The sequence below is a fragment of the Pholis gunnellus genome, assembly GCF_910591455.1.
Source record: "Pholis gunnellus genome assembly, chromosome: 16".
Lineage (NCBI taxonomy): Eukaryota > Metazoa > Chordata > Actinopteri > Perciformes > Pholidae > Pholis > Pholis gunnellus.
In genome coordinates, this window is record NC_136543.1 from 6401775 (window position 1) to 6415232 (window position 13458).

At 45.0% G+C, this 13458-nt stretch overlaps 1 protein-coding gene across 1 annotated transcript in view; it reads left to right on the top strand.

The window, feature by feature from the left end:
- ext1b (exostosin glycosyltransferase 1b) overlaps positions 1-13458 on the top strand; it is a 106473-nt gene that overhangs the window by 88767 nt on the left and 4248 nt on the right. The window contains exons 7-10 of the mRNA XM_079176741.1: positions 3034-3129; positions 9755-9844; positions 12091-12251; positions 12976-13186. Coding sequence (XP_079032867.1) covers positions 3034-3129; positions 9755-9844; positions 12091-12251; positions 12976-13186 — 558 coding nt within the window. The remainder of the gene's footprint in view (positions 1-3033; positions 3130-9754; positions 9845-12090; positions 12252-12975; positions 13187-13458) is intronic.

The following is a 13458-nucleotide window of genomic DNA, read 5'->3' on the forward strand; positions in this document are numbered from 1 at the left end:
AAGCGAATAAGGAGCGCTTGGGTGCAGATTGTTTTATTCATTGCTGTTTCAACGTCACAAAGGAACTTTGCGATCCATTCCATGAAAACCGGAGCATCTGCTGAAGAACCACACGTCCGGTCATCAGCACGCTTTAAAGCCAACCGTTCTCTCAGAGACCTTCTCTCACAACGGCAGGTGGACTGAGCAAACCCTGCCTTCCTCTTTATTTTTATGGTGGCCGCTTCTGTGTTTGCGCTCTTTCGGGCTGTGCACTCTTGAGTGGAGAGCCGGGTACACGGTCGGGAGAAGGGGAGGGGGGGGGTCTCCACTCTCGGCGGATAGAAAAGAGGACAGGGAGAGCGGTTGCTGAGGAGAGGGATATAAATAAATGAATGGAGGGGAGAGAATGAAAGGACTCGGAGGGCGGAGGAGGCTAAATTGGATGCAAGAAAGCTTTTGAGGCGCATTCTGGCACAGCGGGCCTCCTGCTGCGTGCACGTGCATTTTTTTTCGAGGCAAGCTTTTCTTCCAACCGCGCCACAGCGACACACTGTCTTCACCGTTCTCCTCCAGTCACGCGCACACACATGCAGGCGCACATACGCGCCACCGGCACCCTGAGAGGGCTGGTGGGCTGACAGAGACACCATCTGTCTTTCTAATCAAGGAACAGAGCCCCTGTAAGAGCAGAATCACACGTTCTTCTGCTGTGTGTGTGTGTGTGTGTGTGTGTGTGTGTGTGTGTGTGTGTGTGTGTGTGTGTGTGTGTGTGTGTGTGTGTGTGTGTGCATACCTGTTGTAATAGTACAATGACAAACACTTTCTTTCTTTTTGGTATCGGTACTGGCTTGTCATGACGAGCTCATTTGTGCCCATTCCTCAAACAGCTGGGTGTCATCTTTCTTTTTAGAGACCGCCGTCATATTTCCACACAGCTGCTGTGTTAGACGCAAGGCGAACACCTCGACACAGACATCCAAATGGCTCCCACCTCATGATTTGGCAGGTCCAGTCAGGGGTGCAGAGTCCCCGGGGGGGGGACAGTTAATGTCAGAATCATGTGGAACTTTATTGATCCCTGCAGGGGAAATTCTTGCGGTTCGCCTCCGTCGGGGACGTCTGAGCACAGTGTCGGCTACAGCTCTGCACGGTGGAGCTGGGATGGATTAATTTACTGACTTGTTGAAGGACATTTCAGCAGGGCTGAAGGGTTGGCTGACACACAGCAACTGAACACTCCAGGATGGGAACGCCGATGATGAGTTCCTATCACATTCCTTATCGCTAGTTGGGGATTCATTTTTTCATTTTCCGCAGGTTCAGGCTAACCAGTTCCTTGGGTTATGTTGATATTAGCTGTGTTGTTATAATTTATCAACCTCAACTTCATGGGTAGATTTACAGTAGCAGTATAGCGTAGAATAAACCACAGTAACTACACTCTTCTTGAGTGTTAAGTATGTTTTTCATGGTAAAAAAAGAAGTCCGCTGAAAATTGCCAGAGTGCATACTTAAATTGCTCAAATTTGGAATGTGGTTTTGAGCAGCATGACCTTCCCACAAAGCTGTGTGCACAACAGAGATGGAAGTGAAAGCACACGGCAGATGGTGGTGCTCCAGCTCCAGGCAAAGCTCAGAAAACGGCAAACTAATAAATCTTTGGAAATACATTTTTCACCAGCTATTTGTAATGTTTTTTTTGAAGTTGAAAATGGTTTGGGGGCGGTGTTGTGAAGTTTCCATTTGATTTACAATCCATCTTCATATCCTTTAGATAGATTCCTGTTGGTGTGAGCTGCATAGCGACTCTACAAATAGTAGACTGCCCACATTAATGTACACTTTAGTACATTAAGTATGTAAGTATTATATTACTGGGACAAACTGATTATGTATTATGTTGAACCACAGGTAATGTAATTGAAAATTGTTAAGGGAGAGTTCACACACTCCTTTATTGCCCGTTGTAGAACTACACACTAGTTTACATTAATAACGGAGGCGACATTCATAGTCATTTCTTCGTCTTTAGATTCAGAAAATATACAAAAGTCTGAAGCTAAAGCTACATGTCCCGGGTAACAAGTCAGCATCCTCACCAGGTAATGATCCATGTAAATAAATAGATAGATAGATAGATAGATAGATAGATAGATAGATAGATAGATAGATAGATAGATAGATAGATAGATAATTACTTGTTAGATGTTGCTAATGAGCTGCTAATGTTAACCTATGATTGCTAATGCAGTAAGCTAATGAAATGCTAACTCTTGGCCTTTTGAAGTAAAGCTCACTACTGCAGGTAGGTCCATTCCTTAAACGTGTTTTTAGTATGTTTTTGAAAAGGCTAAAACACACACCACCCTCCAAACACTTTAAATACCAAGAAGTGCTCTTTCTACAGCAAAGCCCCGTGTTTCAATGCTTCAACATGTAGACAAATACGAAGCTCGAACAGTGCCTGACATTACAATTGCTTAGCTGCGATTGGACAATCAGAGTTTGGGGGGGAGGGGGTTGAGCAAGCAGTCATTTTGTGTCCGCACAATTAAAGATGCATGAGAACGGGCTGAGACGTAGTAAAGCAAAGTCGTGCGTGTAAGGTCAGACGGGTGTCGTGTGTGTGAATATGTGTGTTCCTCATCAAACATTTATGAGTTCCGCACGTCAATGTCATCTGACCTGCGTGTCCCAAGTCACATCAAACACGAGTCCCTCATGTGAAAACATAATCCGGTTGGAGTCGGAGCGTGAGATTTGGACGGGCTGGAAAAATGTGTTCAGCGACATGTCACAGTTGGAAATGAATACTGACAATGTGACGGGCCGAACTGTACGGACGGTTGTGGAGCCATAATTGGAAACATTTTACTCCTTCAGTTGCCCTTCTGGCTCTTGAACCCTCAATCAGCCTGCGATAAGGTGACATTTGCCGGCCGGTTAGGTCACGTAAATGTCACACGTTCAACAAGTTGAGGAGTTGTTTTTGTTTAGAGGGAATCAAATGAGTTGTTTGCGGGTGCTAATATCTTGCTTCTGTGTTTTTAGATCATCGTCCTGTGGAACTGTGACAAGCCTCTCCCGGCCAAGCACCGCTGGCCCGCCACCTCGGTGCCCGTCATCGTCATCGAGGGAGAGAACAAGGTGAGCCCGCAGCACACTTCCTCCCCGTTAGCCCAAAAGATTTGATCACTGTCACTTCTAATTACGCAACTCATCTTATACACAGTCTCTCACCGTAAAGCTACTGTATTTGCGCACATTTCATTAAGTGTCTCGGAGTTAATGAGCTTTGATTTGTGCTGCTCTGATTCCATTGAAGGAGAGTTTGTGCAAAAATAAGCATGGCAAATGCATATGGTTAGGAAAGATACGGAGGCAGTGTGCGTTTTAATGAAAGTATTGCGGTTTATTCTTTACTTTAATCATAGCTAGATGTCAAGAAAGTGACAAAATGTCTCCAGAGAAATAAGTTACAGCTGAGTTGCAATATCTATCTATAAAGCAATGGAATCTCTGTGTCCATTTCTTTATCTTTTTCTTTATTTTTTTTCAAATTTGGTGCAATTCAAGCACGGAGCGCTCTGTGGAGCAGCGGGGGCGGAGCTTTAGGGCTCCATGGTTCCGCATGTCGGTCACGGTCCAGACCTCTGAATCCGTTAACTCAGCCGAGTTTGAGTCAGCCGAATCAGCCTGCATCGTGACATGAAACAGCGGTATCTTGATTAAAAAGTAATTGCCCAATAAGTTCAGGGGGGGGGGGCATAACGATTAGCCAATCAGCACCGGGGGCGGGACTAATGTTGTCAAGCCTGCAATGGAGACCGCTACAGACCGCATTGCCGCTGCTATTGAGGCTGTTGTAACTCGATAAAAAGTACCAAACAGCGCTCTGCTCTCATGTCGTACCGCTACGAGATGCCGGGTTGAGACTCTGGCCTCTTGATTAACAAATTCTTTCTCTTTTAACTTGCTCCGCTCAACCCTTAATAATAATAAGTATTGTTATTATTAAGTGAATATTATTATTTTACATGTTTAGACTGGGTACTTTTGGATGCGCCGGTTAGCATCAAAGCTAGGCTAACATAAGCGCGTAGCCGCCATTGGTTTCGTGGACTGCCGTTTTGAAGCCTCGAGTTTCTTTCATTTACGGTCGTCGCCATGTTGTTGGTTTTTTTTGCAGCCAATGAATGGAAGTTACCATATTTGGAATTCGGAGCGGTAAGGTAGAAACTTTATCATTTACTTAAGAATGTTCACAGGAACAGAAAAGTTGAAAATATGACTCATGCATGTCAGTCTTGAGATATTTAGTTGTCCTCCCTCTGTTCCCTTGACTGACACTGTCATACGAGACACGCGTGTTAAGTTATAAGCCTGCAGCCGGAGCTCTGAGCCGTGAGCATGACTCGGTGACATTTATTATGACAACCTGATTAGGCTGAAGACTCTGCCCTGTTCAAGGGCTTGCAGCGTTTCTCTTGACCTCCCTGTGACCTGCTTGTCAAAGCCAACGGGCAGATATGGACACAGGGGGGTTATTTTCCTCTAAATGCCGATGCGAGCATGCTTTTTTTTTTTTTTACCATGTCCAAGCTCAGGTTTGAGGTTTTATTTTCTTGAGGAAAAGTAAACAGGATCTGGTCGCTCATCTGTATTCCGAGACATCAGACTCATCCGATGCCGTCCTCTCCCCCCCTCCTGCTCGCGAGGACTTAACTTCACCTGCCAATCAGAGGAAGTGGTTTCCACATCAGTGTCAGTCACCCGGCGGTAGGCTGAGTTTATGGTTTACCTCTCCCCGTGGCTCTGAGTGGTTTCTCCCAAGCTGTCAATCACAGTGGGAGGGCTCTGTGTGTCCGTGAAGAGCGAGCAGAACAGGCTTAGCGTACCGACGTTGTGTGTGTGTGTGTGTGTGTGTGTGCCAGGAAGCCTGTGGTTTGTTGTGGTTGCAGCGGGTTCTGTGTTTACTGTGGCGAGCCAAGCTGTGTTCCTCCACCCCACAGAGGAAGTGACAGAGAGAGAGAGAGAGAGTTTTTCATCCTTTTTGCCTTTTTTCCTGCCACTGTCACATTGCTTATCCCTTCTCTCTTTCATCCCCTTCCTCACTCACAGATCCCCCCCCCCCCTTCATCATTTCCTCTTCCTCTCATCTTCTTTTCAACTCTCTATAACTGTATCGTTGCTCTCCTTTCTCCTCTTTATTTATTTTGTACCCTCTCACCGGGACTGTGGCCAGAAATTTACAAATGGAGAGGTCACGGAGTTTAAATTCCCTCCAATGCACCCTTCCTCCCTAATCTTTCAAATGATTTAGATGTCCCATATTTTCTTTCTTCTGTCAACATTTCAACATTATTTTCTGTGTATTTTATTTCCAAACATGAAGGCCTAAATTCTATATTTATTTATTTATTGTTGACCTAAAAGATTTAAAATTTGTGCTGAAATAGTAAAACCCTGCAAACCTGCTAAAAAAACCCACCGTGTGTATAATTTGTATACTCTGTATAATCGAAACGTCCCTCCAGGTTTTTAACACGCCCATATTCCCAGGGAGGAAATAGAGAGGACATGTCCTCGGCGTTAGCATCGACCCGGAGTGTCCTTCACTTCCATGCTTTATTTCTCTTTAATTCATATATCAGACAACGTTGGCCTGTTTGTGTCTTTGGCCTTAAAGGATGATGTGTCCGCTTGCTTCTTGCAGCAGGAAACATAACTTCTGGACGGGTGGTGTGCGAGAAAGATCCACTCCTGTAAAAAAAACAAAAAAAAACAGCGAAGGGAAAATTGGTTAAGTTGATTTAGTATCGCAAGAATGAAAAATAAGATTATAAAACAGGTGGAGAAACAAACAATATAACAAAAGCAACATCGGATCACAAACGCTAGACAGCAAACTGTGCTTATACTGTTTTATGAAACGACTAAGCCTTTTTTTATAAAGAGTGACACACATGGTAGCATTGTTAGTTTTGGTTTTGTTTTGGGATTAGTTGAAAGTTAGAAGAAACCTGGAATAACACCAATCTTATCCTTTAACCACGTACCTTCCTCTCCTCCTCTCCTCCTCCTCTCTGTCTTGTCCTCTCTGTCTATCCAGCGCTTGATATAGTTCACGCAAACACGGTGGTGGTCCTCCTCTCTCCGTCCTCCGCCTCCCTCCTCTGCTGCTGTCCTTTTTAGAGAGGAGGTGAAGTGCTGGAGGCAGATTCCCGGCTGTAAGAGCTCACATTCCTGGAGAGCACCAGCAAGCCCCAGGCTAATATGTCGCACTTCTAACACTACAAACCATCAGGGGTTTGGAAACACCAGCCCTCTCATCCCTCTCTCTCTCCCTCTCCTTTTTAATTTATTTATTTTTGTTGCTGTTTGTCTCGCTGTCACTTTCTCCCCTCCCGTGTCCTGTCTTGTTCTCTCTACACCTCTTCTTCGCTGGTGTTCTCCCTGACCCGTTCTGCTGAAAAACAAGTGGGGAACATGGAGCGCAGAGATGGGGATTGTTTTGTTTCTCTCTGTATGCCCGCAGGGCATTACAGCAGTAATGCTGACAATGGAAATGAGAGGGCGGTGCCGCCTCAGCGCCTCTCCTCTCAACGCTCATCTTCTCTCTCTCTCCTCTTCTTCGTTCTGTAAATGCGACTGCCAATCACACACCTCGACTCCTCCACCCTGATCAAATATGAGCGTCACTCGAACTTTTCCGCCGCTGCCGTTGCCTCTGGAGGGTTTTCCGGGGAGAGGGGGGAGAGGGGGGGAGTAGACGGCACTTGATCGAGCCCCGACAGCGCCGTCAAAGCTCAGCTGTGTTAGGGGGGTGGGAGCAGGAAATGGGGGCATGCGCGTGTAAAAATCAAGCTCTGGAAATCCATGTTTTCTACTTCATTCATTTTGCTGCAAAAACAGCGCACCTGCAGGTATGAAAAAAACATGCTGATCATTTAGTATTAAAGAGCCCCTATCATGCTTTTCCTCTTTTTCCCTTTCCTTTAGTGCATTATATATATTTTTGTACATAGAAAAGGTCCGTAGAGTTGTAAAGATGAAGTCCACGCCCAAAGGGGTTTTGTCTTTACTTCCGTAACAATGTAACACATTTGCATAACACCTCCTATCGGCTAGTTTGGCACGCCCTCAAACTATCGGCTTCCTCCTCCTGACTTTCAAAAGCTGACTCGCGGCAGGACAGATGCTCTTCTTACCGCGGCTACGACAGTGTCTTTGGCCGCTCAGTGAGCCTTTGGCGCAAAGTTCAGTATATGGTAAGGGGCGGGACATTTCCGACGCATGCGACACGTGGTTGACCAATCACAACAGAGCGGCTATAGCTGGACAGAAAAACAAGGTGTTTTTTGAGCATTAATGCATGTAAACATATTGTAACAGTAAATTGAGATAGACTAAATATGCACCCAAAAAAGAGCATAATAGGTCCCGTTTAAATGTAATTGTGAAAGGAAAATCTATGAGTTTTTTTCAGTCGTATTAAATAAGCAATCTGAAGACATCGCCTTGGGCATTTTTTAATACTTCGTGACGTTTAATACGGTAAAAGGTTGGTCGATAATAAAAGGAATCATTAGTTGCAGCACCAGAATGGATAACAGGCTTTACACGGTTCCAGAGCGAAGTCTTTCTCTCGGTGCCTGTCGCTGCCCTCGGCTGTAGGAGTGATGAAGACCTGTTGAGAGTGAGGTCACTCTGCAGCCAGACAATGCCAGGTGTTGATCGAGAAAGCAGGTCAACGCTGACTGTTGTTGAATAGAAATGTAATGACTTTTTTTTAGGGCAGGTGTTTCATAACGAACAAGCATTCTTGCCAAGGCCCGACCTTAATGGCTGTGTTGAATAACAGGCTGTTCGTATGTGTGTATTAAAATACCGTGTGTCTGGATGCGCGTCCAGGTTCCATTAAAGCGATGCATCGGGAGCCGCTTCTCGTTCGCGTGGGAGTTTGTTTGAGTTAGAAGCGACTTCCTCGGACGAGAAGCTGCCGATTTCTCGTCCGAGCGCTTTTCATCACAGCAACAGACGGAAAGGCTTCCCGTCCAAATATCCTCAAGATGTCGGTCTCTCCATCCACCCACCATCACTCTCTCTCTGCTTCCACTTAATATTCAAGGGCCGTTATGTATTTACACAGTTTGGTTTCATTTGCTGTTAAATACACGCATTTGTTTTTTTGGTGGTGGAGAGGAAAAGGTACATCTGTGCCAGACACAAAGACACTTGACTCCTGCTGTATGTGTCTGTCTGCACTCATGTGTTGTTATTGATTCTAAAAGAGAGAGACGACCCTGCAGCAGTAATGGAAACTTGTATCAGCACTCCATCACTTTTGAAAACAATAGGAGGGGGGGGGGGGGTGGCGCAGTAAAGCATGGATATTGGCTTCTCTCTCCTTCTCCGTGCACTGCTGTTTGTTGATGTGTTGGCTTTTTGTCTCCCATGAATTTGTAAGGACTCATTAAAAATGTATACAGAAGAGTTTTTATTCTAAAATGCATCTCAAGGTGAAGCTCGACCAGTGGATCTAATTTCAAACTCGTGAGCGAAAGAATTGGGTGTCGGGGTTCATCCATATATTTTTATCTCATGACTACTTTTATGTGAAAGGGATCACGAGTGACTGATGAACAAGTAATTATCCCCAGACTCTGCAGTTTATCCCATGTTGGCGTCTTTCAGCTCATTGTTTTGATTTCCCGGCTCACAATTTGACTTGTTTTGATTCACTCTCGCCGCTTTCTTATTCGTGTAATTTTTAGCCACAGTAGAGTGACTGTATGCTACATACTAGCACCAAACGACACAAAGAGTTAGCAACACGGTGGAGCATTAAGCGGTTAAAGATATTTAAGTTGGAAGAACTAAAAAGAAAGTGAATATTGGACTTACATTTGTCAGGTGGAGGCAAACAGGAATCCAAATAATTGATAAAGTTGCTCTCTGTCTTCTCATTTTGTAGGCGACTGTTTGCTAAGAAGTGTGCCATGTCAACGCTAAACGGTGCTAATGTCAGTGTTGTGTTTACGGCATGTTTGGTTTGGTTTCGGGCGACTGTGGCTCAGGTTTTCAACGGTCCGATCCCCAGCTCCTCCTGTAAGCGTGTCAAAGAGTCCGTGAGCAAGATGAACCCCCCCCCAAAAAAAAAACCTCCAAAGGCTCTGCCATCGGTGTGTGGATGTTGGCTCTTAGGAGGCCTCCCTGTTGACTCTCCTTGGAGGTTTTCCAGGCACTTCCAAGTGGGATGAGACCCGGGAGAGACCCGGGACATGCTAGAGGGAGTTACATGCAGTATCCCATCTTGCCTGGGAACGTCTCCAGGAGCCCTACGGAGAAGCTTTTCTGAGCTACCTCGCTGGGTCTGCTGCCAACGCGACCTGAAACTGAATAAGTGGCAGAAAATGGAAGGCCACACTTGGAACAAAACAACCTGCACATTTAGGACGAGATGGAGTTATTAATGTTTCCATGGAAACATTCAGTGGAAGCTGTCATCTGTGTGAATAAACACGTCTGTGCTGGATTAAAAATGAAATGGGACAACATGTAACAGGAAGGTTTCATTTCCTGCTTTCTTCCCTTTTCAGACATCTTGCGCAACTTTCAGATCGACATTTGCGTCCCTCAGCCGTTTTTTTTTAATGTGTTCCAGGCGACCAAATGATGACAAATGAATGCTGTGTGAGGCGGAGGGATCCAACGTTTTCATTTCAACGACACCGCTTTAACCCTTTGTGATCTGTGTCTCTCTGTGCAGGTGATGAGCAGTCGTTTCTTGCCCTACGAGACCATCGTGACCGACGCTGTCCTCAGCCTGGATGAAGACACAGTGTTGTCCACCACTGAGGTATTTTGGAACATAATAACATTTCTCTCTCTCTCTCTCTCTCTCTATCTCTTTCCATCTGCCTCTTCCCTGTCCCGATAGTCGGGTCCTCTTGAGACAAAACAAAGATCCAAACGCTTTCTATGTCCCAAAAGCAACTCTCTGATTGCATTTTTTCGGAAAGAAATTTTTGTTATCTCTCTTTCTGTTTGTCCCCGGTGTTTTAAAGTTCTCGCTCCACAGCTCGATTCTCAAATCACTTAAACTACTCTAACTTTTATCTCTCTCTCTCTCTCTCTCTCTCTCTCTCTCTCTCTCTCTCTCTCTCTCTCTCTCTCTCTCTCTCTCTCTCTCCTTTTCTTTCTATCTTCCCCCTCATGTTTTGGCGCCTGTATTCACACCGTACCTCCCGAATCCCCTGTACGAGAGCAGCACTTTGTTTTGGGCATTTTTGTTCCTCGCGCTGTCGGGACTGTTCCTGTTTTCTTTTCCCGGGGACACGTTTTTTTTTTGCCGCAGCACCTTGGGAAGCCAGATGCTGCTTTGAACAGTGCGGAATTAGATCTCGTGAAGGCGGTTTGTGCGCAGCATCAAGATGGCAAGGCAGAGCTGGCACTGAGAGGGAAAAAAATAAAAAACCCAGCCTCCCAAATATAACGTTTTTCATCCATGATGACTGTTGGATCGTGAGCATAAACAAGTTATAGAAACATCAATGCCAGTACATATTAAAAAAGAGTTTCAGGCTTAAATACCGATTGCTAACAGTCCCCCATATACACCCCCTCCCCATTTTCTCAAAGTGAGCCAACTAGAACACAACAGTTCTCTTCTTCTGCCTCACATTTGTTTCTCCCTTAAGTGAAGATGTTGAGAAGCAGATTTCGCACTAAATTACAAACTGGCACCCAGTTGTGATTTTCCACCATCATGTCCAACATGCCCATTATTCCAGCCGTACTTCCTCTTGATGTCGGTTCAACCATCGGAATATGTTTTCCTTATTACTGTGTCGTCGTTCATCTACCTTTCTTTCTCCCGCATTGGAAGCAAAAGAGAGTCGGCGCTCTTCTTCTTCTTCTTCTTCTCCTCGGGGATTCGTTTGTAAGCCGGCGTTCTGGCAGGAAGAGAAGATAAAAATTATGTGTCTTGCGTTTTATGGCGGGTTTCGACGTTAAGTATGCATTAATATAAGCACTCTCTCTGTGTATGGTGGCGTGGTAATCTGCGGTGTAATGCAGAGAGCGCTGTTTGTGGAGCAGCTGAGGCCTTTTTGATGTTTTCATCTAATTATTTGATTGAACGCTTTGATCGCCGCCACAGAAGTTTGCTGCAGGCAGCAGCTCAGGACGGACTGCTTTGTGTCTGATGAGGTTTTGCCGCCGTTGTACTTTCACTACGCTTTGTTCTAGTGCGCACTTCTTTTGTGAGTTCTCCCTGTTGTCTCTTTCTTTCCCTCTTGGATTCTTTTTTGTTCTCACACAATGTATACCTTAAATAGAAGATGAATCTCAATATTTCATGCTTTAAGTGTAAACTGTGCAGGCTCATGTGCACCTTTAATTTGTTGGCGGCAGGTGTGTAGGAGGAAATATCCTTAAACCAGAGAAGAGAGAGAATTACAGCACACTGTGCTTTTACTTGCAATAAACTTTGAGTCTTAAGTCTGGAGACCGAAATGCTGTATTCATCAATAAAAGTTAATTACAAGTAAAGGGACAGTGTGTGGGAGTTCTTTCCTCTCATCCTTAAAATATAGAAATCACAGAGTACCTGCAGGAATAAATTGTGTTGTAATGATGCTTTGTTAATGGCTAATAAATCACTTGTAAATAGGTTATACGCCATTAATCAGGGCAACCTTTGAGTTGCCAGGTTGTGGAAAATCCCTCTGGCTGGTGTTTATCCTAATTGGTGATAATGCAGTTATAAATGTTGGCGACCCATTAATAAACACCTGTGAGTTACACACTTTCTAATAAGTCATCAAGTCAGTTATAGAGTTAATTATGAATGTTTATACGTTATTTAGAAATAGATCTTGGTACAGATGAGCAAAAGTAATTTTTTATGGGATTTTTCACAACCTGGCAACCATAAGTTAATTGCTTATAACTGAAATAAAGCATCAGAAAATGAGTTATAAACCATGAATAACCTAGTCACAACTCATAATGGTGTTTTTTTTTTTTTTTTATTGGGAAGTGACACAAATGTGGTTGTAAATATCCTAACATAATGATATAATCTGTTTTGTGTCTGTCCAGGTGGATTTTGCCTTCACGGTCTGGCAGAGTTTCCCGGAGCGGATCGTGGGTTACCCCGCTCGCAGCCACTTCTGGGACAGCAACAAGGAGCGCTGGGGCTACACATCCAAATGGACCAACGATTATTCGATGGTGCTGACGGGGGCCGCCATCTACCACAGGTACGGCGCCGGGCTTTCACATCGCCGTCCTCTGATCTGCAGAAGAAAAACCGTGTTTCCGTTACAGCTGTTTACCTGCTCACTGTCTCGCTCCGCTCGGCTGTTTGCTTTCATGTGCCTTGCTTCAGCTCCGTTCCCCTTTCTGTTATACGGGGGATCACAGCTTTGCTCTGCTCTCCAGTGTTCAGTCGACTGTCTTTTGATACAACTCTTCTGATGCAGTGATCTGCCGATTATGAAAGTAGGCGCCTTGTTCGGTGTTGCACAGCCTCAGGAAATCAGTGTTTTGACACCGGGTATGTTTCATCCCCCCCAAAAGATGTCAATTTGTCTGCTACACGGCGTTTCATAGTTCCTGCGTTTAGTTTTACAACAGCCCCTGTCAGCTTTAATATGGCTTCACTCAGCTGTGATGGGAGCAGTCCATTAAGCCCGGAGTCAGCCAATCACTGCGGCCAAACGCTTAATCACTTTCAATAGCGCAGTCGTTCAATCCATCCTGGAACCCGAGCAATCAGTCTGTGGATGAACTCCGAGTTCTACCCGAAGGCTTCAACCTGTGAAAGTGTCTGAAATGTGTGACGTTTGAGCGGCTCAATGCTTCACCTCGTCTCTCACTGTGTCTCTCTGTCGTTTGGACAATTCTCATTCGGACTGATCGGACTATTCTTACTTCATGGTTTACTCTTCCTGTATTCTGACCCCCTTCTCTCCTCTCTTGCAGGTATTACCATCACCTGTACACCAACTACTTACCCACTAGTCTGAAGGGCATGGTGGACCAGCTGGCCAACTGCGAGGACATCCTGATGAACTTCCTGGTCTCCGCTGTCACCAAGCTGCCGCCCATCAAGGTCACACAGAAAAAACAGTACAAGGAGACCATGATGGGACAGGTAGGAGTGTTTTGTGACCCTTCTCATGACCGGATCCGTGTCGGTTTTTAATTTATTTCTGAATTTCCCGACTGAGATGACTCATTGGCCCTTTTTTTTTTTTTTTAAAGAGCTGTGACAACAAAATTCAGGACAGCTGCCAGTTGAGAGGATTGGTTTGCATTAAAGAAAATCACATTACAGGATTTGACTGAACTCGGAACAATCGTAGACTTATTACATAATCCACTTTGATCGTATCCTCCTTTTTTCACATAAATTGTGATTCATGCTGAAGCCAGCATTGTTTTCTCAGTGTGTGTCTCGCCTTT